This window comes from Rhinolophus sinicus, chromosome 12 (assembly GCF_057876585.1).
Source record: "Rhinolophus sinicus isolate RSI-liver-muscle chromosome 12, RSI-T2T, whole genome shotgun sequence".
NCBI classification, from domain to species: Eukaryota; Metazoa; Chordata; class Mammalia; order Chiroptera; family Rhinolophidae; genus Rhinolophus; species Rhinolophus sinicus.
In genome coordinates this window covers 7,215,727-7,242,509 of record NC_142512.1, presented here as the reverse complement: position 1 = coordinate 7,242,509, position 26,783 = coordinate 7,215,727, and the positions used below count along the sequence as shown (strand labels likewise).

The 26,783-nt window shown below is 37.8% G+C and overlaps 1 protein-coding gene and 1 pseudogene across 4 annotated transcripts in view; one reads left to right on the top strand and one right to left on the bottom strand.

The window, feature by feature from the left end:
• The first annotated feature begins 10,828 nt into the window (after positions 1–10,828).
• ZNF624 (zinc finger protein 624) overlaps positions 10,829–26,783 on the top strand; it is a 31,792-nt gene continuing 15,837 nt past the window's right edge. The window contains exons 1-7 of one of the 4 annotated variants that reach the window (XM_074320336.2): positions 10,899–10,957; positions 17,074–17,165; positions 17,653–17,739; positions 19,210–19,275; positions 21,230–21,420; positions 21,879–22,005; positions 23,410–23,505. In XM_074320336.2, the coding sequence (XP_074176437.1) occupies positions 21,936–22,005; positions 23,410–23,505 (166 nt within the window). In that variant the 5' untranslated portion in view covers positions 10,899–10,957; positions 17,074–17,165; positions 17,653–17,739; ... (1 more) ...; positions 21,230–21,420; positions 21,879–21,935. Of the gene's footprint in view, positions 10,958–17,073; positions 17,166–17,652; positions 17,740–19,209; positions 19,276–21,229; positions 21,421–21,878; positions 22,006–23,409; positions 23,506–26,783 lie in introns of those variants that run through there. The other 3 variants (XM_074320335.2, XM_019757403.3, XM_074320337.2) reach the window with 3 other exon arrangements.
• On the bottom strand, positions 13,652–16,615 carry LOC148756463 (synaptosomal-associated protein 23 pseudogene; annotated as a pseudogene).

Sequence of the window (26,783 nt, the reverse complement as noted above, 5' to 3'; positions counted from 1 at the left end):
AGAAATACAGAATAAAATAACTAAAATAAAGACTACACTAGAGGGAATCAGCAGCAGATTAGATGAAGAAGAAGATCAAATCAGTGATATGGAAGACAAGGTAGCATAAAACATTCAGTCAGAACAGAAAAAAGAATTTTAAAAATGAGGATAGTTTAAGGGACTTTTGGGACAAAGTCAAGCATACCAGCAATCACATCATCGGGGTACCAAAAGGAGAAAATGAGCAAGGAACTGAGAACCTAGCCAAAGAAATAATGATGGAAAACTTCCCTAACCTGGCTAAGAAAATAGGCATACAAGTCCAGAGAGTGCTGAGTCCCACAATAGATGAACTCAAAGAGGCCCACACCAAGACATATCATAATGAAAATGCCAAAGGTTAAAGACACAAACAGAATCTTAAAAACAGCAGGAGAAAAGCAGCTGGTTACCTACAAGGCATCTCCAATAAGACTGTCAATTGATTTCTCAACAGAAACTTTGCAGGCCAGAAGATTTGGCACAAAATATTCAATGTGATGAAAAGCAAGGACCTATGATCAAGACTATTCTACCCAGCAAAGTTACCATTTAGAATCGAAGGAGAGATAAAGAGCTGTGCAGAGATTTCCGGTCAAGATTGCGGAGGAGGTAAATGTGGGTCTCACCTCCTCTCAGAACCACATCAATTACAATTAAACCACAGAACAACCATTATTGAGAATCACCTGAAGTCTAGCTGAACTAAAGCTCTACAACTACGGACATATAGAGAAAGCCACCTGGAGACTGGTAGGAGAGGCAGAGACAAGGAATGGGATGATCCCATAACCACATGTGACCATTAAAAATCAGGAGGGATATCTCAGCTGCAGAAGAGCGAGGGGGTCCCAATCCCAGACCAGGCTCCCCAGCTCAGGGTTCTGGTGCCAGGGAGAGAAGTCCCCATGACTTCTGGCTATAAAAACCAGTGGAGATTGTGGCTTAGTGAGACCATAACAGCTGCAGTCTTAAGTTTTCCTCTTAAGAGGCCTGCACACGGACTTATTCCTGACTGGACTCACTCGCTCTGAGCTCAAGCACTGGTGCAGCAACTCAAAAGGCACCAGGAACTTACAGGGAGGAACTGAATTGTCTAGCATCAGGGTGGGGGCTGGAGGGGCAGCTTTCTCCCAGATGAAGGAGCTGAAGGAAGCCATTGTTTCTTTGTTGAGTCCTCCCCATCCCTGCATGCAGAAGCAGGCAGACACTGTATCTGCATCTCCATCAAACTGGCTATCACCTTTCATCTGCCCCACCCTACTTATTCCCTGAGACCCCACCCCACCTAATTTTTGGGCACCCCCAAGCCGCTTCCAGTGGCTTTTCTGTATAAATGGCCTGCCTTGGCTTATGCTATGGACTTTCCTAAAATCTCTGAAAGGTTCACAAAACCCAAACAAGCAGCATCTGCCTTTGGCAGGTCGTGTACCTCTGGCTGAGTGGCCCTACGCCTGGCACTGGTGACAACCAGTCTTGATTCATGGCTTGGACTCTAAAGGCACCTCAAAGCACAGCGTGGGTGGTGGCCATCTTTGGATTGCTTTGTGGCTCATGCCAGGTTGCCCTGGGCAGGGCACAGACTGCAGCTCAACTTGGCCTGCTGCAGGTCCCCTCCCAGGAGGCCCCAGGGCTGGCAAGCCCAGTGGCCAGCTTCAGACTGGGTGGGAGCATCACCCAGCCATGTCCAAGGATGACACAGCCAAAGGGAAGACTGGGAAGGCACCAGAGCCCTGCTAACGCAAGCCCTGCTCTGTAGGTCAGCCTTTGCACCACAGCTCCTCCACTGTAGTCACAGCCAGTCCTCACAACCAATAAGCCCGAGGGTCAATCTCTCCCATTGACATGCAAACAGCAACCAAGGCTCAACTACAAAAGGAGGGCACACACAACCCACACAAGGGACACACATATGCAATGACTAGGTATAGTAACAGGATCACTTCTTAAATTATAGAAATGTCTACTATGCTGTACACTTGAAATTAATATAAAATATTAGTGAATATCAACTGTAATTGAAAAATTTAAAAGGGGGTAAGGTGAAGGGGAACAAGGTTCAAATTTTCAGGTATAAAACAAATAAGTCATGAGGCTGTAATATACAGCATATGGAATAGTCAATAATATTGTGATAGCGTTGTATGGTGTCAGATGGTTGCTGGACTTATCATGGTGATCGCTTCTTTAGGTGTATAAATGTTGAATAACTATTGTGTACACTTGAAACTAACAGTATTGTATGTTAGTTATATTTTAATAAAAATCTTTTTAAAATTTTTTTAAAAAGAGCTTCGTAGACAAGAAAAAGTTAAACAAGTTCATCACCACCAAACCAGCATTACAAGAAATGTCAAAGGGATTTCTTTAGGAAGAAAAAAAAGATAAAAAATATGAATAACAAAATGGCAATAGCTACATACATATCACTAATTACTTTAAATGTAAATGGATTAAATACTCCAATCAAAAGAGGGTGGCTGAATGGATAAGAAAACAAGACCCATACATATGCTACCTACAAGAGATCCACTTCAATCCAACATCCATTTATGATAAAAACTCTTAGCAAAGTGGGAATAGAGGGATCATATCTCAACATAATAAAGGCCATATATAATAAACCCACAGCTAACATCATACTCAATGGGGAAAAGCTAAAAACATTCCTCTTAAGATCAGGAACAAGACAAGGATGCCCACGTTCACCACTTTTATTTAACATAGTACTGGAAGTTCTAGCCACAGCAATCAGGCAAGAAAAAGAAATAAAAGGCATTCAAATTGGAAAGGAGGAAGTAAAATTGTCATTATATGCAGATGACATGATGCCATATTGAGAGAGAGACCCAAAGATCCCACCAAAAAACTATTAGAACTGATAAATGAATTTAGTAAAGTAGCAGGATACAAAATTAATATTCAGAAATTAGTTGTATTTATATACATCAATAACAAACTATCAGAAGGAGAAATTTTTTTTTAAATCCCATTTACAATTGCCTCAAAAACAATAAAACACTTAGGAATAAATTTAACCAAGGAAGTAAAAGACCTATACTCAGAAAATTGTAAGACATTGAAGAGAGAAATTAAAGAAGACACAAATAAATGGATACCTATACCATGCTCATGGATAGGAAGAATTAATATAGTTAAAATGTCCATATTACCTAAGGCAATATATAAATTCAATGCAATCCCTATCAAATTACCAATGACATTTTTCACAGAACTAGAACAAATAATCCTAAAATTTATATGGAACTATAAAAGACCCCAAATAGCCATGGCAATCTTGAGAAATAAGAACAAAGTGGGAGGTATCATGCTACCTGACATCAAATCATACTACAAGGCTATAGTAATCAAAACAGCATGGTATTGGTATAAAAACAGACACATAGATCAATGGAACAGAATAAAGAGCCCAGAAATAAATCCATACCTATATAATCATTTAATCTATGACCATGGAAGCAAGAATTTACATTATGGTAAAGACAGTCTATTTAATAAATGGTAAATAGACTGGGACAACTGGACAGATACATGCAAAAAAAAATGAAACCAGACCACCTTCTTATACCATATACAAGAATAAATTCAAAATAGATTAAAGACATAAATTAAGACTCAAAACCATAAAACTCCTAGAAGAAAATATAGGAAGTAAATTCACAGACATTACCCTTAGTAATATTTACTGATATGTGTCCTCAGGCAAGGGAAGCAAAAGAAAAAATAAACGTAGGACTACATCAAACTAAAAAGTTTTTTCACAGCAAAGGAAACCATCAATAAAACAAAAAGGCATCCTACCAAGTGGGAGAAGATATTTGCCAATAATACATCTGTCAAGTGGTTAATATCCAAAATTTATTTTTAAAAAACTCATACAACTCAATACCAAAAAAAAAACAACCCTATTACAAAATAGGCAGAGGACATGAAGAGACATTTCTCTAAAGAGGACATACAGATGGCCAACAGACATATGAAAAACTGCTTGATGTCACTAATCATTAAGAGAAATGCAAATAAAAACCACAATGTGATACCACCTCACTTCTGTCAGAATGGCAATCATCAATAAATCAACAAACAAGTGTTGGCAAGGATGTGGAGAAGAGGGAACCCTCGTGCACTGTTAGTGGGATTGCAGGTTGGTGAAGCCACTATGGAAAACAGTATGGAAGTACCTCAAAAAATTGAAAATGGAACGACCTTATGATCCCGCAATTCCACTCCTGGATATCTATCCAAAGAAATCCAACACACTAGTTTGAAAAAATATATGTACCCCTATGTTTATTGCAGTGCTATTCACAATAGCCAAGGTTTGGAAACAACCAAAATGCCCATCGATAGACAATTGGATAAAGAAACTGTGGTACATTTATACAATGGAATATTACTTGGCCATAAAAGAGAATGAAATCCAACCATTTGCAACATGGATGGACCTTGAAAATATTATGCTAAGTGAAATACTCAGAATGAGAAGACAAATATCATGTGGAATCTAAAGAACAGAATAAATGAGCAAACAAAACAGAAATAGACTCAGAGATATAGAAAAAAAAAGCTGTTGGTTGCTAGATGGGATGGGGAGGGGATGGGAGAAGGTGAAGGGATTAGAAAGTGCAAAGTAGTAGACACAATATAGTCATGAGGATATGAAATACAGTATGGGGAATATAATCAATAATGTAAAGATTATGTAAGGTGCCAGACAGGCACTGGACTTATCAAGGGGATCACTTCATAGACTGTGTAGATGCCTGACCACTGTGCTGTACAATTGAAGCTGAAGTAGAATAATATTGTATGTCAGAAGGGTAGTCGGGGAGGGAGGTTATACTTTGTGAGTGGTGTAAATGTCTAACTTATATGTTGAGAGAGAGGTCCACTTCAAATTGAAAGACACACAGAGACTGTAAGTAAAGGGACGAAAAAAGATATTTCATGAAAATGGAAACAAACACACAAACAAAAAGCTGGAGTAGCCATATTTATACCAGACAAAGTAGACTTTAAAACAAAGACTATAACAAGAGGCAAAGAGGGACCTAGTAATCCCACTTCTGGGTATTTATTTGAACAAACCCAAAATGCTACTTTGTAGGGACATGTACATCCATATGTTCATTGCAGCATTATTTACATAAGCCAAGTTATGAAGGCAACCTGGGTGTGCCTGAATGGATGAATGGATAAAGAAGAGGTGGTACATATGTACGATGGAATACTACTCAGCCGTAAAAAAGAATGAAGTTTTGCCATCTGCAACATGGTTGGACTTAGAGGGTATTGTGATGAGTGTAGTAGTAAGTCAGACAATGAAAGACAAATTTCATGGGATTTCACTTATAAGTGGAATCTAAAGCACAAAATAAACACATGAAACAGAAACAAACTCATGGATACAGAAAACATATTGATGGTTGCCAGATGGGAGGGGCAGTTGGGCATAAGGATTAAGACATACAAATTGGTTGTTACACAGAGGGGATGTAGTGTATAGCATAAGGAATATAATTAATAATATTGTAATAACAGATGGGCACTAGATCTATCAGAGTATTAAATGGGAGGGGGGTTGGGGTCAGGGTGAAAAATGTGAGGGGATTGAGAAATACAAATTGGTAGTTACAAAATAGTCATGGGGATGTAAAGTATAGGGAATATAATCAATAATATGGTAATAACTATGTATAGTGCCAGATGGGTACTAGTCAGGGGAATCACTTCTTGATCATTTATATAATTTATATATAAATGTCTAATCACTATGCTGTACACCTGAAATTAATATAAAATAATATTGAATGCAACTCTAATTGAAAAATTTTAAAGGAGGGAAAAAATAAAGAAGAATAAAAGGTTCAAATTTCCAGATAGAAAACAAGTCCTGGGATGTAATATATAGCATAGAACTATAGTCAATAATGTGATTGTGTGGTACAGTTGGGGGACTGGGTAAAAAAGGGGGAAGGGATTAAGATGTGCAAATTGCCAGTTATAAAAACAATCATGGGGATGTAAAGTACAGCATAGGGAATATAGTCAATAATATTATAATAACTATTTATTGTGTCAGATGGGTACTATACTTATTAGGGTGATTACTTTGTAAGTTATATAAATGTCTAATCACTACTTGTGTTGTACACCTGAAACTAATATAATATTGTATATCAACTGTAATTGAAAATTTAAAAATTACTTAATAAATATTATTTCTGAGTTAATTCTTTAAATTTGTTTATTATCCTGTTAATGTTTTGCTTCATTCTAGTTTTTCACTAATGGATAACATGGATTCATTAAATATTAATAGATAGCTTTGTGCATATACATCTTACTATGTTTTGGTCATTTTCATCCATTGTTTTCTTAAGGTAGGGACTCAGAAATAAAAATACCTGTTAAACATGTGATTTTTATGACATATTTAAACCTATCTTTCAATATAGTTGCAGCACCTTACACTGCCACTATAAGTATATGAAGATAGTATTTCCACTAAACTCTCAACCTACCAGAATGTCAGCTCCTCTCTTTTTAGTGTAACATAGAAAATTCGATTGAAGGTCACCGAGAGTAGGTTTGAAGGACACTAGGTGACTGCATTGATGTCCCAGGTTTTTGTTTTTGTTATCAATTGTTGAACTCCCACCTTCTTAAATGGCTTATGTAAGTAGATAATGTTAAAGAGGAAGTATTGAATGAGGACAGCAGAGCCTTCTTTCCTGATGAAATTTGGGGCAGGGAAGTTATTTTATTTGGGAAGAAGAAAAAGTAAAAGCAGCTTCCTGAGAGGGACAACTTCTGGAGAAACTACATTAAAGCCAGTTTTTCAGATGTTTCAGTATTTGATGTAACCGCTTTCCCAAGAGTACTTAAGTAAACATATAAAATGATCATCCATGTTTTGGAGATATATTTAGTTGTTTGTGTTAACCTAAAAATAAAAAGCCAAAATGATAGGCATTAAGTGTTCATTTGGGATCAAAAAAGAATTGCCATCTGGGGGGCATAGATTCAGGCAGAAACCCAAATTATGTTCCAGCTATGGGGAGAAGGCAAGGGGTTTATGAGAAAAGGGAAATAATTACATGAATGAAAGAAAGGAAATTTATATTGATGCTAACAAGGCAGTTTACTCCTTAACTATACATGATTTGTTACTGATTCTAAAGAATGTCCATAATCATCAGCCTTGTGGTCAGGATTTCTGTTGCCATTGTAATCAGAAAGCACTTGACTACACACTGCATACTAAGGATTTATATATTTATATATATGTGTGTGTGTGTGTGTGTGTATGTGCATATATATATGTATATGTGTATATATATGTATATATATTGGCTAGATCATATATTTTAACGCATGCTGCTTCTTGTTTTTTCACTTTTGGCTTCTCTTACAGTTTTCCTGCTTTACATTATTGAATATTATCATCAAATAGTTTTGGTTCATCTCCAGGGAGAATTTTAGCACAATTTATATAAGCAATGTATTTTCTTGTTCCCATGTATCTTTAAATTACAGTACAAAGGCAGAGACATTACAGGAAGAATTTTTGCTGCATTGCTATTGATAAAACTCATAACCTGGGTTGACAGTCACTTCTTTCAGCACTTGAAAAATGTTGTCCCACCTCCTGGCTTCCATGGTTTCTGATGAGAAATCCATATCATTTGAATTGTTTTTCTTTTACTGGTTTGGTCTCCTTTCTCTCTTCCTGCTTCCAGGATTCTTCATCTTTAGTTCTCAGGAGTTTGATTATCTGTCTTAAACTGGATTTCTTGGCATTTTCTTTGCTTCTTCAATCTGCAGATTTATATCTTTTGCCAAACTTAGAAACACTTTGAGAATTCTTATGATACTCTTGATTTTTATTTAAATTTTATGTTTTAGCAGGCCTTCTCTGACACCATTCTGATGAGAGAAGGAAGGTCACCACCACCTGGTTATTGTTTGGTGGGGACAGAGTCCAGGTTACTCAGCCTTTATTGACAGCTCTGGGGAGGACAATTTCTTGTTACTCCTGGGCAGGGGTAGAATTTCAGCTCCCCACTAGACCACCACCACTGACAATACTTTGTCAGGAAGGGAGAGGCATTCTATTGCTTCTTCCAAATGGCTGCCACTGACATTGTGTGGGGAGGCTTAATACTACCAGATGTGAATGAAAGTCCCAGCTCCCTACACAGCCTTCTCTGACACCACCCCTGTAGGGACAGAGGGGCACCTCATTATACTCAGATAAGGGCAGAAGTCTACATTCCTTACTCAGCCTTTGCTGATGGGAATGAAGTGGGACCAGTTTTGTCTGTAGTGTTTAGCTAAAGTAGTTACTTTCTTTAAATTTTTCTGTTGTACTAGGCTGCCTTTTTCTTGGTCCTTTGGCTGGAGAGAGCAGGCTTTTCTTGAGGCTTTTAAAAACTCTGCACTGATTAACATTTTTTTGGGTTGCCAGCTTCTCCAGCACCCAGGCCAGGGTATTATGAGGACAAAGAAACCCAAGGCGACTCACCACTATATCTTTCCTCAAGTTGCAAGGTCCCTACCTGGACTGCCTTCTGTCCGATTTTCAGTCTTCTTACACTTGTTTTATATATAACATTGAGGGGTTTAGCTGTACTTAGTGGCAAGCATAGGGAAAATTGTGTTTACTTCATCTTATCCTGCTACAAGGTCACCTTCATTTATAAAAATATTTTGAATGGTATAAATTTCTGGTCTAATAGGTTGTTTTTTTTTCTTTCAGTACTTTAAAAGTGTTGCTCCATTGTCTTCTGGCTTACTTTTTTTATTTTCTGTAAGAAGTAATTCTCTTTGTTCCCCAGTACATACATTTTCTTAGATCCTCTGTTTTTTAAGATTGTTCTTTATTGCTGATTTGTATCAGTTGATTATGATGTCCCTTGGTGTGGTTTTCTTCATGTCTTTTCATTTCATTGGATCTGTGGGTTTAGACGTTTCATCAAATTTTGAAAATATTTAGTCATTATTTCTTCAAGTGTTTTTCTACTCCCTCACTCTCTCCTCTCCTTCTGGAATTCTAATTATGCATAGTTAGGTTACTTACTATTGTTCCATAACTCACTGGTGCTCCGTTCATCTCCATCTTTTTTCTTCCTGTTTTATTTTGGACAGTTTCTCGTTGTACAAGTATGTCTCTGACTTCACTAATCTTTTCTTTTTCAGTGTCTAATCTGCTCTTCTTAACCCAATCCAATCCAATCCAGTATATTTTTCATTTCAGATATTGTATTTGTTATCTCCAGGAGTTTGATTTTCCACTTGCATTTCCCCTCTGATAGTTCGTAGGTCACTGGGTTATGCCCAAAGTTATCCATTGGCTCTTTGACATCTCAAGAGCCCAGTTTTGCCCTGTGTTCAGTTTCACTGAGCTTTATATTTCCCTGCAGATCCCCATCTGGAGGGGCCTGAGCCTGTATGGGCCTCATACACGATCAAAGCAGCAGACAATCCAAGGCACACAGAATAGGAATGGGTTAGAGAGGAAACAGTCTCATTGGGTGTGTTTTTTTGTTTGTGTGTGTGTGTGTGTGTGTGTGTGTGTTTAATTTATTGGGGTGACAATTGTTAGTAAAATTACATAGATTTCAGGTGTACAATTCTGTATTACATCATCTATAAATCCTATTGTGTGTTCACCACCCAGAGTCAGTTCTCCTTCCATCACCATATATTTGATCCCCCTTACCCTCATCTCCCACCCCCCTCCCCCCTTACCCTCGAGTAACCACTAAACTATTGTCTGTGTCTATGAGTTTTTGTTTCTCATTTGTTTGTCTTTTTCTTTTGTTGTTTTTGGTTTATATACCACATATCAGTGAAATCATATGGTTCTCTGCTTTTTCTGTCTGACTTATTTCGCTCAGCATTACATTCTCAAGATCTATCCATGTTGTCACAAATGTTCCTATATCATCTTTTCTTACCACCGAATAGTATTCCATTGTGTATATATACCATAACTTCTTTATCCATTCATCTATCGAAGGACGTTTTGGTTGTTTCCATGTCTTGGCCACCGTAAACAAAGCTGCAATGAACATTGGAGCACACGTGACTTTATGTATAAATGTTAACAGTCTCATTGTTGGGGTAGCTGCCCTAGAGCCCTTGAGGAATCTATCAGACTGACGTGGATAATATGGCCGTTGAGCATGAAAGCCATGGAATTGAGGCAAAAGAAAACATGCTTTAAAAATAATAATCATATAAGAATTATATAATATTAATAAACATTATTAATATATAATCGATGTTATTAATATATTATATTGTGATATAGTCACATTTATTAATTGTATCATATAATACATTAATTACATTGTATATTAGTGTTATTTGAATAAGCCAAGAAAGCAAGCTCTGGTTCAAAACCCCAGGAACTATATAATAAAGGCATTTTTTCAGTGAAGAACTTGAATGAAAGACATGCAAAGGCGTGAACACACACCTACCCACTGTGCGGCGGGCATCTGGGGTTTTAACTAAGTTACAGGAGGCCTACCTCTCGATGGCTTTATTTCTTTAGTTAAAGGGAAATATTCCGAGGCAAGGATTGTGTCATTCTTCTTTGTGACGCTAGTACCTAGTGTTAGTGCTTTACACACAGTTGTGGTCTTCCAATAAGTGTTTATTCAATTTGAATTTTCAGGTCATCCAAACTGTCGACAAACACAGCCAATTCCCTCACAAATGCAGACAAAGAGAAGAAAAAGAAAAGGCTCCCGCGCGGAGGACTCTGGGCACTGTAGTTCCCACGCCCCGGTTGCGCACGCGTGCAGGCGTGCTGGCCGCTGGCCCAGCCGAGCCGGCGCCATTGCTGGAAGCGTTCCCGCCCTGCTCTGCGAGTGCCCTCAGTTGTCCTCAGCTGGGCCGCCAGGTACTCATCCCCGGCGCCAGGTCTCGTTTTCCCGCCGCCCCTCCCTCGGCGCTTGGCTCCCCGCGGCGGCCGGGGCGTGGCCGGTCCCTCCAGATCCGCGGTCCCTGAGCTGACCCGCCCACCCCGAGAGGCGATTGGGGCTGGGTCTCCAGCCCCGTCTTCTACGCAGTCGCCCCCAGGCCGGCCTCGGGAGGCGGTCGGCACCCGACGTGGCAGCCTCGCCGCGCTGGGGTTGGGGAGCGTCGGGCACGGGGCCTGGGCTGGGGGAGCGACCGGCCCTTGCCCTTCTTCCCGGTCCCGCGTCTTTGATGGAGGGAGGAGGGGACCCCCCCCCAAGTTGGCAGAGAAGGGCAGTTAGGGAAAGAGAAAGGCACAGTCTCCATCCTGACTTCTGAACCGGCCATCTGGTAACTTGACAGGTGGACGTTCTCCTGTCTTTGGGTAACCCAGGCGGCTTTTCCTTGCCGGCTCATTTGACCGCATTTCAGATGATCACTGTTAGATCACTCATCTCTCCCTGACATGACAATGGTATCATTGCTTTGGTTGGGAAATGCTTGTCTGGTCCATGGCACTGAAGTTCTCAGGAAGAACATGGTTTAGGAACCACCGCAAGTGAAGTTTCTCCTTAATTCTTCTGCAGTGCTTGGGTGGACAGGGCTTGGGTAAAGTCACATCACCCAGAAAAAATACCTAAGAAATTATGACTGGGGAAATAATGGCCTAGGTATCCTCTGCATAATGTCAAATTTGCAAATGCCTCATTTGCTAATAACAGATTCATTGTACTTCAGTGACTTCCCTATAATCACATTTCTACAGTAGCCAAACCAACATTAGAAGCTGGGGGCTGTGGACAGCCACTCTGGAATTTTATTCCTGTAGGAAACTACTATGTATATATAGATACTTATTGTCGGTTTGGAAAGTACGGAAAAGTAGAAAAAGGGTAAACATCATAGGCCCAGTTCTCAGAGGTCTGGATAGTTTGGCCCTACTCACTTGCAGTCTTTTTCTCTGCATTATTTTACACAATTGAGATCAAACTGAATATACTAAATTTTAAATCGCGTTGTTTATTCTGATTATAACATTTTTTTTAAATGTTTAATTTAAAGTTTGGTTGTTAAACATATTTGTCTAGCATTATCTACATGGCATATTACCAAGGAGGAATTTATTAATCTTTACAAATTTAAAAAGAAAAGGTGACTCAGATCATTCTTAATAAGTTTTAAAGATGCAGAAAGCCATTACTGTATTCCTTGGAATTGAAAAAGTCTTAAATCACTCTGCAGGTCTGCTTTTCTGTTTTGGATAAAAAGGGTTTTTTTTATTATTTCTTATAGCCAGGCCTTTTCTTTCCAACCTTATAAAAATGGACTTCTTAATGTCGGAGGTCAGTGTTTGGGTTTGGGAGGGGTCAGATTTCAAACTCCCTGAAATAATGTGCAGCATCATATATGCATGTGCATTATTCTGTGGACAAGGTCAGATTCTCAGACGGATCCCCCAAAAGTTAAGATCCATTGGTGTTGATATATAGTCATTGTTAATATTTGTTAGAACAGTTTCAGTTATTGTTTTAAATTGTATTTAAACTTGGCACAAGTATTGTTTCTGCACTGTGAGATGAAGAGTAGTTCAAAAAGTACCAAGTGTGAAGCAGAAATTCAGCTGAAGGAACTAATGCAGGACCACTGCTTTGCCTGGGCTCTAGAATCCTCTTGGTAAAAATATTTCAGTAGGATTTTCAAGTGTGTAAAGAAGGGTCTTTTTTTTAATGGTTTATTGCTTATCATTTGATAAACATTGTATTTTCCATAGAAGTTAATTAGGAAAACTCCCAATACTCTGTCACCCCTCAATACACATGAACTCAGGTAAACACCTGTATACTGAAAGTAAGTTTTTGGGTTTTTTGTTCGTTTGTTTTTATTGGGGAATATTGGGGAACAGTGTGTTTTTTCAGGATCCATCAGCTCCAAGTCAAGTCATTGTTTTCAACCTAGTTGTGGAGGACGCAGCTCACTGGCCCATGTGGGAATCGAACCAGAGACCTTGGTGTTATGAGCACTGTGCTCTAACCAAATGAGCCAACCTGCCGCCCCAAGAAGGGTCTTTAATTTGGGGTTCAGGAGTTATCTTAAAACTATTTCTCAAGGTACTTGTTGAAAATGTAGATTTCTGTGCTTCACACCTAGAGGCCCTGATTTAAGTCTTGGATGGAGCCACATAATTTCCTTTTTAAGAAGCTTGCCTTGTGAGCGCTTTTGCATCCTCAGATTTGAGGCCCTTCTACAGTAGTACCTCGGTTTTCGAACTTCTCTGTTGACGAACATTTGTTTACGAACACTGTAAACCCAGAAGTAAATGCTTCAGTTTTCGAAAACGCCTCAGAAGTCAAACATGTCACGCGGTTTCCGCTGAGTGCGAGATACATGAGGCCTGTCTGTCGGCTCTTTTCGAACGTTTCAGAACTCGAACGGTCTTCCGGAAAAGATTACGTTCGAAAACCAAGGTACCACTGTAATTATATGTATGAGTTTTCTGGGAGAAGAGCCATAATTTTCATAAGCTCTGCAAAGGAATCCATGGTCTGTAAAAAGGTAGAGAAACACTGGTATAAAGGAAAACCTCTTTTATTAATAACCTTGAACCTTCAATATAAGGAATCCTCTCAGATTATTTTCTTTATCCAAGCCTTATCTCCACACTGCGCTGTGTTTTTTCTTCCCTAAACTTATTATTTCTCTTACACCAAAATCTTTTCATTGTGTCTAGTGAAACCCCCCTAGTGTCATGGAATAAACTACATTGTTAAGATATTCACATTTTTTCTTGATTTAACTAAACCCTGCTTACCTGATACCTTTAATTTATTCTTTCATGACCACTCACTCTTAGTTAGGAAATTAATTTTGCAGCTTTAGCAGAGTCCCAAGTGGTTTGAACAAGAAAGACAATTTCTCGCTCATATAAATAAGTCTGAGTCGGTAGGTGGCTGGCAGTGATGAGGGTAGGTAGGGGTAGACAACTCTGGTCCATTAGGTCATCTGGAAACCCAGGTTCTATCCATCTTTTTGCTCCACCAGCCTCGAGGGTGTCTTATCCTCCCTGTGACGGAAGCTGGTTCCCTCTCATATTGTGCATTTCAGGACTTTGCAATGGGAGAGAGGGAACAGTAAGGCAAACAGCTTCCTTTTAGAGATGTGACCTGGAAGTTGCATACCATCTCTTTTATTCAGATCCCATTTGTTGCAGTTTAGGGACATGGGCACACCCGCCTGCAAAGAGGTTGAGAAATGTCTAGCTGGGTGGCTTTGTGATCAGCCTCTGTCAAATAGAAAGGGACACTGGATGTTGGAAGGCAATTAGCAGTCTGCTATATTGGCCTACTTAAGTTTTCTGCTGTTTGATTCAGTTTTAGAAAATTTTTAAACAATTATCCTTTGGGAAATTTTATTTTTATTGGCATACAGCTTTAAGACGTTTTATCTGTTATAGGCCCTTTCTTATTTCTATTTTTGGTTAATTGGTATTTTCTCTTTTTTGACTGACCTGTGACTTGTATATTTCATTATTTAGAGAATCAGCTCCTGCCTTTCACAGCTGTTTTTATTTGTTTTCTTATTCATTAGTTTCTTTGTTATTTCTTCCTTAGGGCTTGCTTGTTAATTATTTTTCTTCTTTATTTGAATGTTTAATATCTTTATTCTTTTTAAATATTTTACTTGAAAGTATTAAGGGTATAAATTTAATCTCTTTAAAGCTTTGGCTGAAACCCATGCATTTTTAATCTGTAATACTCTTATTTTCTAATTCATTGGCAATTATATTTTAACGTTCTCTCTGCCTTAATAGCTACTTAGGAGGGTTTATTTTTTTTCCCTCCCTTCACACTTCCATTTACATTTGTAATTCTACTGCATCATGATTAGAGAATGTAGTGTATTCAATTTCTTCTTTTTGATTGAGATTTTCTTTGGTCAGTGGTCTTTGTGGCATATGATTACTTTTAGCAAATGCTCCATGAATGCTTGAAAATAACTTTCTTTTTTTTTTCAGTAATCAAAACAAAGGTGTAATTTTCCAAATCACTTTTAGTTAAACAGAATTCTAACTTTTTAAAAGTCTAAATCTACGTGAAACTCAAAGCAATCTAACAATTTTACTACCTGAGATCGAAACTAGCTTTTTTCCTATCTAAAACATAATTCTTGCTTTGAGGTAAATCTGAATAGGGGCATTGTTACTCCTCACCCTTCTTCCACATAATCAGATTAGAAGACTGTGGAACCAAAATTTCAAACTCTGAAAAGGCAATGACTTTGAAGGAAAAGCTAGGCAAGTGAATACATGGTGAAGAAGTACAGCAGTACTTTAGCTATCAGTGAGTTTCTCTGCTCTGCCATTGGCTTGTCAATACAATCTTTGTTGGTGTCTGCCTTTTCTGTGATCCTCTCTATTTTTCGATTTTAAGCCTCAATTCCATTGCCCATGTCCAGGGCCGTATTTTTCAGATTTCCTAGGATATTTCCTACTTGAATCAGGTTCTCTTCCATTTCATCTTCCCTGGCATCATTAATTGTACAATTAATGCATCCGCTGCTGGCTGCTCCTGTGGTTGCTTGCTGAGGCAGACCATTTGTCACTCGGTCTGGCTGCTTAGATACTACATTGCTAGAAGAGTTGTCTCCACCATCTCCCCATTGCCTTATAGGCCTTACCAGCCTCAAAGTTCTTTGTCCTATTACATGGGCAGACACAAAGGCCACAGCACTTGTTGAGTTCTGTTAAAGTCTTCTCTGTCTCTTTCGTGTCTTTATTTATTTAGTCCATGCCTTCTTCTATGCAGTTTAGTTGTTCCCCTTGTTCATCCAGCGTAGTAAATAGTCTTGATTCCTGCATCCTGAGACTCAATGGCTAAACCCAAGGTTCTTCTTGTGCTTTGTAGAGACTCATCAGTAGCCTGGTGAGCTCTCAACTGAATTTCTTCTGGTGATAGATTATCCATGGTGAATTAGAACTCTTGATAGGCACAGAAGCTGAAATGTGGATGTTCAAGCAGTTCCGGCCACCCCTCTCCGGCCGCTGCAGCTCGGACACCACGAGACCAGTCTAGGAACGGTGTCCTTGAAAATAACTTTCAATAAAGTTAAGTTTTAGTACACGCATATCTATTTAAATCATGTGTCTCTAATGTTCTTTGAATTTATAATAGCCTTGCTTTACATAATTTTTATTTTTCAGAAGACAGTAGTTCATTACTGCAAATATTTCAGATGAGCTACTGATTGACAGTCTGTAAGATAAGATTAAATTCTGCTATGTTTATCGAGCAAAAACTCAATACTGAATCTTATGGGAAGCAAGGTGCTGGTTCAAGGCAGGAGCAGATTCACCATGTTTAAGCATAACAAAGTCCCTAATTAAGGGGCCATGCAACTCCTGGTAACAAGCTGAGTTCCTTTTTAGCTATATGTGGCTGGTTACTGATTCTAAAGAATGTCCATAGTCATCAGTTCTTGTGTTCAGGATGTCCGCTTTTCCTGTTGGTTTTACAAACAAGTATTTATAAGACAATGTTGATATGGTCCAGCCAAAGGTTATTTTACCCAGTTCAAACATTCCAAAGGCTCAAGGAGCAAGATGTATAAGGCATTTCCTCTGGAATGGCTGCTCTGGTTCCATTTTAAAATAGCTCCACTTATATCAACTTTTCACATCACAAAGCAAGTTAATTTAGTGGAAAAGGTATGGGCATTGGATTTAGGCGGATTCGGAGTCATGCGTGGCCTTGGATAAGTAATTTTTCTAATCCTCAATTTCCTTATCTATATGTATAATTCTCATTGGGTAGATATGAAGATCAAATGAGAAAGTATTTTAAAAGCTCCTTGTACAATGTCTGGCCTGCTAGCTGTGACTACATTTAATACTATTAAAATTTTCACAATCTCTGGGAGCAAGAATTTTTTTTTCTCTCCCTGATCTTAGGGGTCCCTCTTGTGTTCTTAGGGAAGTCATGCTCACTTGTATGTTAAGATTCCTACTTGGTGAGTCTGAGATTGCCACGGCAGGATTGATTTTCATGGTTTATTTCTCTTTCTCAGCTATGTCTTTGTAGTAGGACTCCACTCCTTCTACAGAGATGAACAAAGAGGAACAGATAATGGCTGCTATGGTTTCTTCAGTTGGACCTCTGGTAAGTTGGGGTTTCCTTTATTTCTGACCTGTTGGCTTGGTTTGAGAACATGTCTTTTCCTGAAGTCTTGTGACTTCTCTACCTTACCCACACTCCTCTGGTAACTGAATCAAATTGTTTGATTTGTGAGTAAAGGCTGTAATCTATAGGAAAATTCACTATTTTTGGTTGACATATTGAACCAAATTTCAAGACATAGAATCTTTCAAAAAATATCTGGTCTATCTTTAGATATGATAGGCACTCTGGGAAATTTACTTTTGATTAGTATTTTAAAATTTGTATTGTTCCCAGGAAATTTTGGTTATTTATGGGGTAGTAAACTGGAATATTTTTCAACTAGAAAATTTCATTTAGGAAAATTTGGAGGAAAAAATATGTTTACACACACACACACACACACACACACACACACTCATACTCTTAATTCATAGGGACCATTCCCCTGTGCCCACTCTCAGTGATCTCCTCTTTTCTACCCATTAAGAAGTGATCAAGCTTAATAGATGACATGGAGAGAAGAAGATGTTTAAGACACAGTGCATGGCTGTAGGGAGCTTACAGTCTCATTGAGGTAAGGCATATAAAAGAAATAGTTACATAATTTATTTAGGTGGATGATAGTTGCTTAGCAATATGACAGAGATGGTGAGTGCTATGTAAGGAAAGAAACGGGACATTAGTATGGGCTAAATTGGTCATGGAAAGCTTAAGAGGATAGTTAGGTGTAAGCTGGCACCCAATTACAAAAGGGATTTAGATTGTCAAAGTATTTGTGAAGGTTCTTAAGGTGAGGAAGGAGTTTAGGCACAGAACAGTGGGTGAGCTAGTGATTCAAGATGGAAAATTGTGAAAGATAGGACTGGAAATTAGGTATTTAAGCTGAATCTTTTAATGTTTCCCTGAAGAAATTTAAGTGTATATATGCATGTGTGCATGTGTGTTTGAGATGGGTATTAATGTGATAAGAGTTGTGTTTAAGCAGTGATTTTTTAAAATGAACTCAGAAAAAAGGTAATGCCAACAGACAGAATTAATTATATTAGGTTGGTACAAAAGTAATTGCGGTTTAAAAGATTAAACATAATTGCAAAAACCGCAATTACTTTTGCACCAACCTAATAGTAATGATCCATAATAACCTGTAGTAGTGATCTTCTATTCTTTGTAGCCAGGATGTGTAACATGTAAAGAATCCTTAAAATATACCCTTGAAAGGATAAAAACCAAAATATTACACTTGGTTAGTAGATCCAAAGTGTCTCTCTAGTATTGGCCTGATCAAACCTATCCCTGATTATCAGAAGTTGACGTTCAAATCATCATAAATTCTCTGGACGGTGAATATTTATTTTTTTTAGATAAGAACTCGGGATGAGAAAATTAAGATAACATTTTCCTCAATGAAATTTAAGTAAATAGTTTTATTATCCATATTTTTTTTAATGGCACAAAATCTGAAATTGGTAAGTACTACTAGACAGTATAGTAAAAATTTCATTTCATTTATAAAATCAGGCCCTTGTAGGGATATACGAGTAGTTTCTAAGGTTTGGAAGAAAACAGTGTTATGAGAGGACCCTGAAAATATTTCCTGAGTAGCTACTGAGACGTGTAGCTACATTGTAATGATTCATCTGTAGAAAACTGATGGTGTTAATAGGTTTTGAATATGTTCTTGAGCAAGATAGAACCTATCTGATAAATAGATTTCATCCCCATATGAAAAAGAAGAATTATATAGCATTTGAAGTCCCCTTATTATAGTTTATTTTGTTTTTATAGGTTCTTTGTTAAACGCCTCCTTTAAAAACTATGCAGTTGTGTCTTTCTCAGTCTTATGTGAGTTTGTTATTATTTCAAACAAGAGGAAAGGAGATCATGATTGGATGTTAGTTACTATGGGACCTTAATTTCAGGCCTAAATAACAGAGTAAAAGGTCATCCCATATACACCACATCCACAGCCAACTGCTGGTGCTGGTTGAGGCTCTGCGGTAGGCATAGGCAGCCTCTCACTGAGTGATCTTATCCTGTCCCTCAGAATCCTGAAGTTTCCCAGCCAGACGAAGATCTTCATCTTCAGGTAGAAGAATCAGAATTGGTAAAGGTAATACCTACCATTGTATATAAGGGGAAGAAAGAGAATGCTCCTTTCTTACTGTTTCTAATTCTTCAGCTCCCAGTTCATTGCAAGTTCACAATGAATACCATCTTGTTTGATAGCGCTGGTAAACCCAGGGCTGGTAGCATCAATTTGACAAATTTCATTTCTCAGTGGTGGCAGCCCTAATATATCACATAGTCTGATTCCTGCATCACACTGTAAGACCCCATACCGTTAAAAATACCAAGAATACATCAACATCAGTGGGAATATTAAGATGAGTTTAATTTGTTTAGATCGTTTTATTTCATCATATTTGTTAAGCTCACTTACTTATTTGTGAACACAGAATCCACCTGATTTTCCCCAAAAAATATCAAAACAAACACGTATGAATTGTGTTAAGAAAAATTATACAAAAGTTAGAAATAAGGCAAAAGATATGTCCTTTCAGTGTCATATTAGACCGTTGTCTAATCAGCCTCAGGATCATATGACATAGCAGGGAAAGTTATGTTGTTTGATTTAGTATTTACTATTGATTAATATCCAGACCCTCGAAGTTACATGTTAACTTGTAGAAGACTGAAAAAAACAAATTATTTCTACTAGGAGAAAGATAATCACAAAAGTTACAATTTTATTGTCCTGTAGGATATTCACCAGGTTTCTATCTACTTTTGCAATCTTATTCCAGCATTCTTTCTCCACTATCTATAGGTATGTTTCTTTTATCTCTTTGAACCAACTTGTCAAGCTGTTTATCTCTCATTAATGACTTAAGTAAATATTTGACATGTGTTGATTATACTTTTAGGAGAATTATGGTTTGTTTGTTTTAATTTTTATGTAGGAGAAGTTCAGCCCCTTGCTTTTTTTTTTTAGAATTTTTAAGTTTTTGAAAATTATACTTTGAAAGTTGGTTTTATTCTAAAAATGTTTTGTATAAAACTGGATTTTTCTTTTTGTTTTTATGAGAAAATAACATTCTGAGAGTCAGTCTAATACATAAATTTTTTGAGGTTTATTACTGGACCAACGATTCTTAAAATTGTCCTTTAACATATGACAGTTTAGACTTTAATATAAAATATTAATGATTTCAGACTTTGAATCATGAACCTTAGAAAATACCACAATTTTGGACATGGTGAATAAATCATATGGTTTATTTTTGTGATTCTGACAGAGGGAGTCTCTGGCAGAAGATTAATTCTCTCTGGCTCTTCCTTAAACTCTGCGTCCTGCTTATAAGTATTGAACTTGATTTAATTTGAATTTGAATAGAACCAATATTTCAATAATTATTTTTAACACTGCTATCTCTGCAAAAAAGGCAGATGTAATTTTTATAGGACTTATGTTGAATCTATCGATCAATTTGGGGAATATTGCTATCTTAACAATATTAAGTTTTCCAAGAAAAAGAATCTTGGAATATTCCCATTTTTTTAGGTATTCTTTAGTTTCTTTCAGTGATGTTTTGTAGTTTCTAGTATATAAGTCTTACACATTTTTTTGTTAATTTATTGCTATGTTTATTTGGGCAAGGTGCTACTTTAAACGGATTTTTTTCTTAATTTCTTTCTGGAATGTTCATTGCTAGTATGTAGAAATAATTGACGAATGTACGCGGTCCGACAATTAAGTTCACGAACTTGTTGCAAAGATGTTGCTAACCTCTTTTGATATCAGAGGGATTATTCATTATGAATTTGTACCAACTGGACAAACAGTTAACCAAATTTACTATTTGGAAGTACTGAAAAGGCTGAGTGAAAAAGTTAGATGACCTGAACTTTTTGCCAACAATTCATGGCTCTTGCATCACGACAATGCGCCAGCTCACATGGCACTGTCTGTGAGTGAGTTTTTAGCCAGTAAATGAATAACTGTATTGGAACACCCTCCCTGCTCACCTGATCTGGCCCCCAGTGACTTTTTTCTTTACCCAAAGATAGAGGAAATATTGAAAGGAAGACATTTTGATGACATTCAGGACATCAAGAGTAATACGATGACAGCTCTCATGGCCATTTCAGAAGAAGAGTTCCAAAATTGCTTTGAAGGGTGGACTAGGCACGTGTCAGTGCATAGCTTCCCAAGAAGAGTACTTTGAAGGTGACCATAGTGATATTCAGCAATGAGGTACGTAGCATTTTTTTCTAGGATGAGTTCGCGAGCTTAATTGTCCGACCTCATATATATAGGCCAGGGTTTTGAGGGAGAAAAGATGATTTGGGTGGAAACTACTAGCTGTTATCAAACATTTTAAAGACTTTCTAGAGAAGGAGGAAGCCATGCTGTTTGACTCCATAATATCGTAGGACCAATATTTAGAAGTTACAGAAAGCCAGATTTGAATTAGTATTAAAAATATATCCTGCTGTTATGTCAAACTCTAAAAATGGAATGGGCTTCCTCTTGTGGTTTTAAGTTCTTGTCACTGGGGAGATTCATACATCCTTTAAAGGTTTCAACTGGGTGACTTCCACAGTCATTGGGTGATTCTGATTTCTGGAGTTTTCCCCCCGTTTTCTGTAAATTCTTCTGCCTAGTAGATCTAACTGCATATTCCCTGGGTGATCACAGTCTATTTATTTTAGGAATCAGTGACATTTAAAGATGTGGCTGTAGACTTCACGTTGGAAGAATGGAGGTTGATGGACCCTCCACAGAGGGACCTGCACAAGGATGTGATGCTAGAGAATTACAGGAATCTTGTCTCCCTGGGTAAGGATAGCGTCTGTGTTCATGTATCTGCCCATGTGACCAGGTGGGCTGAAGATAGAGGGCCTCATGGGTGCTCAACTGAATTTTGGGTTCGAGTTTAGGCATTAAAATCTCTTAATCTTAGCATATTGTTGGGAGTTATGCTATTCCTCACTCTTAACTACATGATCCACCTGTTGTACAGTAAGAAATACATATTTCATTGGAATCTTGGAGATTATTGACAGTCCCTCAGATTTAGGATGAACGTTTTTTCCTAGTGACTTCCATAAATGAAAGTTACCAGTATCTCTAAAAAGAAAGTAACAAATATGTTCCTTTTTTAAAAAAACTCAGATTATTCCCATGATCTGTTATCCCAGCAAACTTGGGGTCATAGTGTTGAGCTTCATGGAGATACCGTTGTAATTCTCTACGACACCACTGTACAATAGAATGTTCTGCTATGATGGGAATGTTCTATGTCTGTGCTGTCCCATATGGCAAGCACTAGCCGCTTGTGGCTATTGAGCATTTGAAATCTGGCTAGTCCAATTGAAGAACTGAATTTTAAATTTTACATAATTTTAACTAAATTCAAATGGAAATACCACATGTGGCCATTGGCAACTATCTTGAATAGTGCATCTCTAGAACTTCCTATAGTGCTACTCTGCACAGGAGATTAAGAAATGAGACTGAGGGTAGGCCCAGTGGCTCAGGCGGTTGGAGCTCTGTGCTCCTAACTCCGAAGGCTGCGGGTTCGATTCCCACATGGGCCAGTGGGCTCTCAACCACAAGGTTGCCAGTTCAACTCCTCCGAATCCCGCAAGGGATGGTGGGCTCAGCCCCCTGCAACTAAGATTGAACAGGGCACCTTGAGCTGAGCTGCCTCCCAGATGGCTCAGTTGGTTGGAGCATGGGCTCTCAACCACAAGGTTGCCAGTTCGATTCCTCGAGTCCCGCAAGGGATGGTGGGCAGCGCCCCCTGCAACTAAGATTGAACATGGCACCTTGAGCTGAGCTGCCGCTGAGCTCCCAGATAGCTCAGTTGGTTGGAGCGCATCCTCTCAACCACAAGGTTGCAGGTTCGACTCCCACAAGGGATAGTAGGCTGCGCCCCCTGCAACTAGCAACAGCAAATGACCTGGAGCTGAGCTGTGTCCCCCACAACTAAGACTGAAAAAGACAACAACTTGAAGCTGAACAGCACCCTCTACAACTAAGATTGAAAGGACAACAACTTGACTTGGAAAGAAAAGTCCTGGAAGTACACGCTGTACCCCAATAAAGTCCTGTTCCCTTTCCCCAATAAAATCGTTCAAAAAAATATTATTTAAAAAAAAAAGAAAGAAATGAGACTGAATTTGGCAGTAGTTCTTGCTCATAGGCACAATCAAATCCCATTTATTTTTCTCTGAACAGGGCTTGCAGTTTCCAAACCAGACATGATAGCTCATTTGGAGGATGGAAAAGGACCATGGGTGGTAGTGAGAGAAATTTCAAGAATCCCCTATGCAGGTGAGTTAATAACCAGGAGGATGGGATTTATTCTGTGGATGAAGCAGAATATCTGAAATATTTGGCAGGAAGGATTATCTTTGCTCAAAGCTATCTCAAAGGAAAAGATTCTAACATATACCTCCTTCTCTCTCTCTTTCCTTCCCTCTCTTTCTCCCTCCATTTCCCTCTCTTTTTCCCTCTCCCCCTCTCTCTGTCCTCTACTTTTCATTTCCATGCCATCCTATTTTGCTTTCTTGGGTTCATGATTTTCATAATTGTTCCTTTATTCCTTTTTCATTTCAAACATGCATAAAATATCCCCTTCAGTTCTATTCTTTCCAGTTAAATGTGTATTTTTTCTTTGTTTAAACCATTTGTGTAAATTGTTCATTATCTGACATCTCTTTCCTTCATTAATTTTCTTGAAAATGTTTTCTTGAGAATCTGCTCTGATTTTTTTTTAAGCTAAACCTACTTATTCATTATTTAACTTCATTTATAAGCCTGCTGTAGCTTTGGGGGAACCGTCTTCCCTTCCTACAGGTTCTTAACTAATTGAGAATACAAACAAGAGATAAGTTGTGAATCAAAATACTGTATTTATTTAATCAATATGTATTGACATCTGTATACTGTGCACTGGGTTAGTGTTTCCTAAAAAGGCCGTGTATGGAAAGCAGCCCCCAAATGTGAAAGAATCCAAGAGGCCAAAGAACAAAGCCCACAAGTATAGCTGGTTGGTTTAAACAGTTTTAATAGGAAACTTACTTACAGAAACACAGTCCTGGGTGGCAGCAGGACAAAATGGATCCCTGCCCCATTCACCCACAAGACCACCATTTTATACCCACCTAAGAAGTGGACCTAGGCCTCTGGAAGGAATACAGGGGTGTTCAAGGGGAAAGGGACCAGATACTGGGGACTCTGGTATGGGGGTGAGATAACATTGAGGGCACCTTGCCCAGGAGGAAGCATTCACAAATAACCCAGAGTCAATGTACACTTTCCATACTCCACCCGGAGGGAAAGGGGAGAGGGGTCAGGGATTCAGGCAGATTAGTTTTAAAATGGAGTCCGCTATATATGCAGTTAAATACTAGGTTTCCAGTAAGTAAGATGGATGGACCAGGTCCCTGCCCTCATGAAGATTAAATTTTGAGAAATCGATAAATAACAAGTAAATAAACAAAAACAAGCTAAATAGTGGTTGTAATAACTTTTAGCTATGAGATAAACTGGGGGATATGAAAGAGTAATTGGGAGGGAGAATGAGGGTGCCTCCTTCAGATAGTGTGCTCAGAGAGGTTTTCTGAGGACGTGACATTTAAGCTGCAATTTGATCAATCAGAAGAAGCCAGCCATGGGAAGAGCAAAAGAGAGCATTCCAGGTAAATAACTTGATACAGAAAAGAATGCAATGTGTTCTAGAAATCGAAGGAAGCTGCTGTGACTGCAGCATAAATGAGAGGGAGACTGGTATAGAATAAGATTAGAGAATTAGACAGGAGATTGCCTCTTCAGGGATTTGTAGACTGTGGTAAGGAGTTTGGATTTTAATCAAAGTGAGTGTGAAGGCACTGAAAGATTTTAATCAAGGAATTTGAGGAAATAACTCATAACTCTGTTTATGGAAATTGAATTTAAGGGCATAAGTCAGGTAATCAATTAAGAATAGTCTAGGCAAGAGACAGTAGTAATTTTGATTAGGGTGATAGTGGAGATGGAAAAAAATAAGTGGATTCTAGTTCATTTGAGTATTCATTTTATTATGATGTCATCCATAACTTGCATATGTGTTATATGTATTGTTTTTATATATCAAATATTATATATTTTTTAAAGAGTGAATGAAAAGTAGACATTGGAGATAGCTTTAGATGACTGTTTAGAGAAGGGTTCCCTCCCTGCCATGAAGAGGGAAATAGAAATTGAGCAGTAGCTAGAGGAAAGTACGGGATTAAGAAAAAATTCTTTTGTTATATTTTTGAGATGGGAGTTCTTATGACATGTTTGAGTGCTGATGGGAATGATGCCCCAAAGGAGAGGGAGAAATTGATGTAACAAGACAATGATGGGATCACTGAAGAACTAAAGTGTGTGAGAAGGTGAAAGGGAATTAAAATCTAGAATGGGAATGGAGGGATTTACATTTGATAGGCAGGGAAGCCACCTCCTCTATTATAACATTAGGAAAGATGGAGAAGTTGGGTGCAGGCAGATATAGGTTGACTGGTGATAGAGGCATTTTATTATGATAGCTTCTGTATTCTCAGTAAAATATTATGGCCATGAGCCAAAGTAAGGCCATGAGCTTATTGTGAGGACAATAAAAAATTGTGAGAGAAGAGTGAAAGTTATACATTTTCTAGTACATGGAGTTCACCAGGGAAGCCATGTTGACCTGAAGTTTTTATTGTGGAAGGTGTTTAATTACAGCTTCTATTCCTTTTGTAGTTATAGAACTATTTGTATTTCCTATTTCTTTTTGTTTCAGTTTAGTAAATTACATTTATCTAGGAATTGATCCATTTAACCTAAAATTTAAATTTTTTGGCATGTTCTCCTCTATCTTTTAAATGGCTATGTGATTCTGAAGTGATATCTCCCTTTTCATTTCTGATATTCATTTTTTGTCTTCTCTCTTTTAATCAGTCTTGCTAGGGTTTATCAGTCTCATTTGGCTTTTAAAGAATAATTTTTATCATTTCTATTGTGTGTTTGATTTATTTCATTGCTTTCTTATTTCACTATTTTTTACCTTCTTAGGGTTTAATTTGCTGATCTTTTCTAACTTCTTAAGTTGAATACTTATATCATTGATTTTCAGCCATTCTTTTTTTCTAATGTATTTAAAGCTATCAAGACTATGTCACCCCTTTTTTATGTAGTACCTTCATAATTATTGAGTTCAAAGTATTTGATAATTTCCATTGTGATGTCTTTGGCCCTCAGGTTATTGAGAAGCATTTTTCCCTTCTTTTTTTTTTATTAGTTTCAGGTGTACAAAACAATGTAATAGTTACACATTTACACCCCTCACAAAGTAATAACCCACCCTTCCCCAATCTACTACCCCTCTGACATCATATACAGCTGTTACAATTCCATTGACTCTATTCCCTATGCTGTGCTCCACATCCTGTGATCCTACATATATTATATAATATATATATATAATATATATAATAATAAACATTACATATTATATATATAATATATATAATATATAATATATATGTACTATATATTAAATTATAGTTGACATTCATTAGAGAAGCATTTTTTAAAATTTTTTA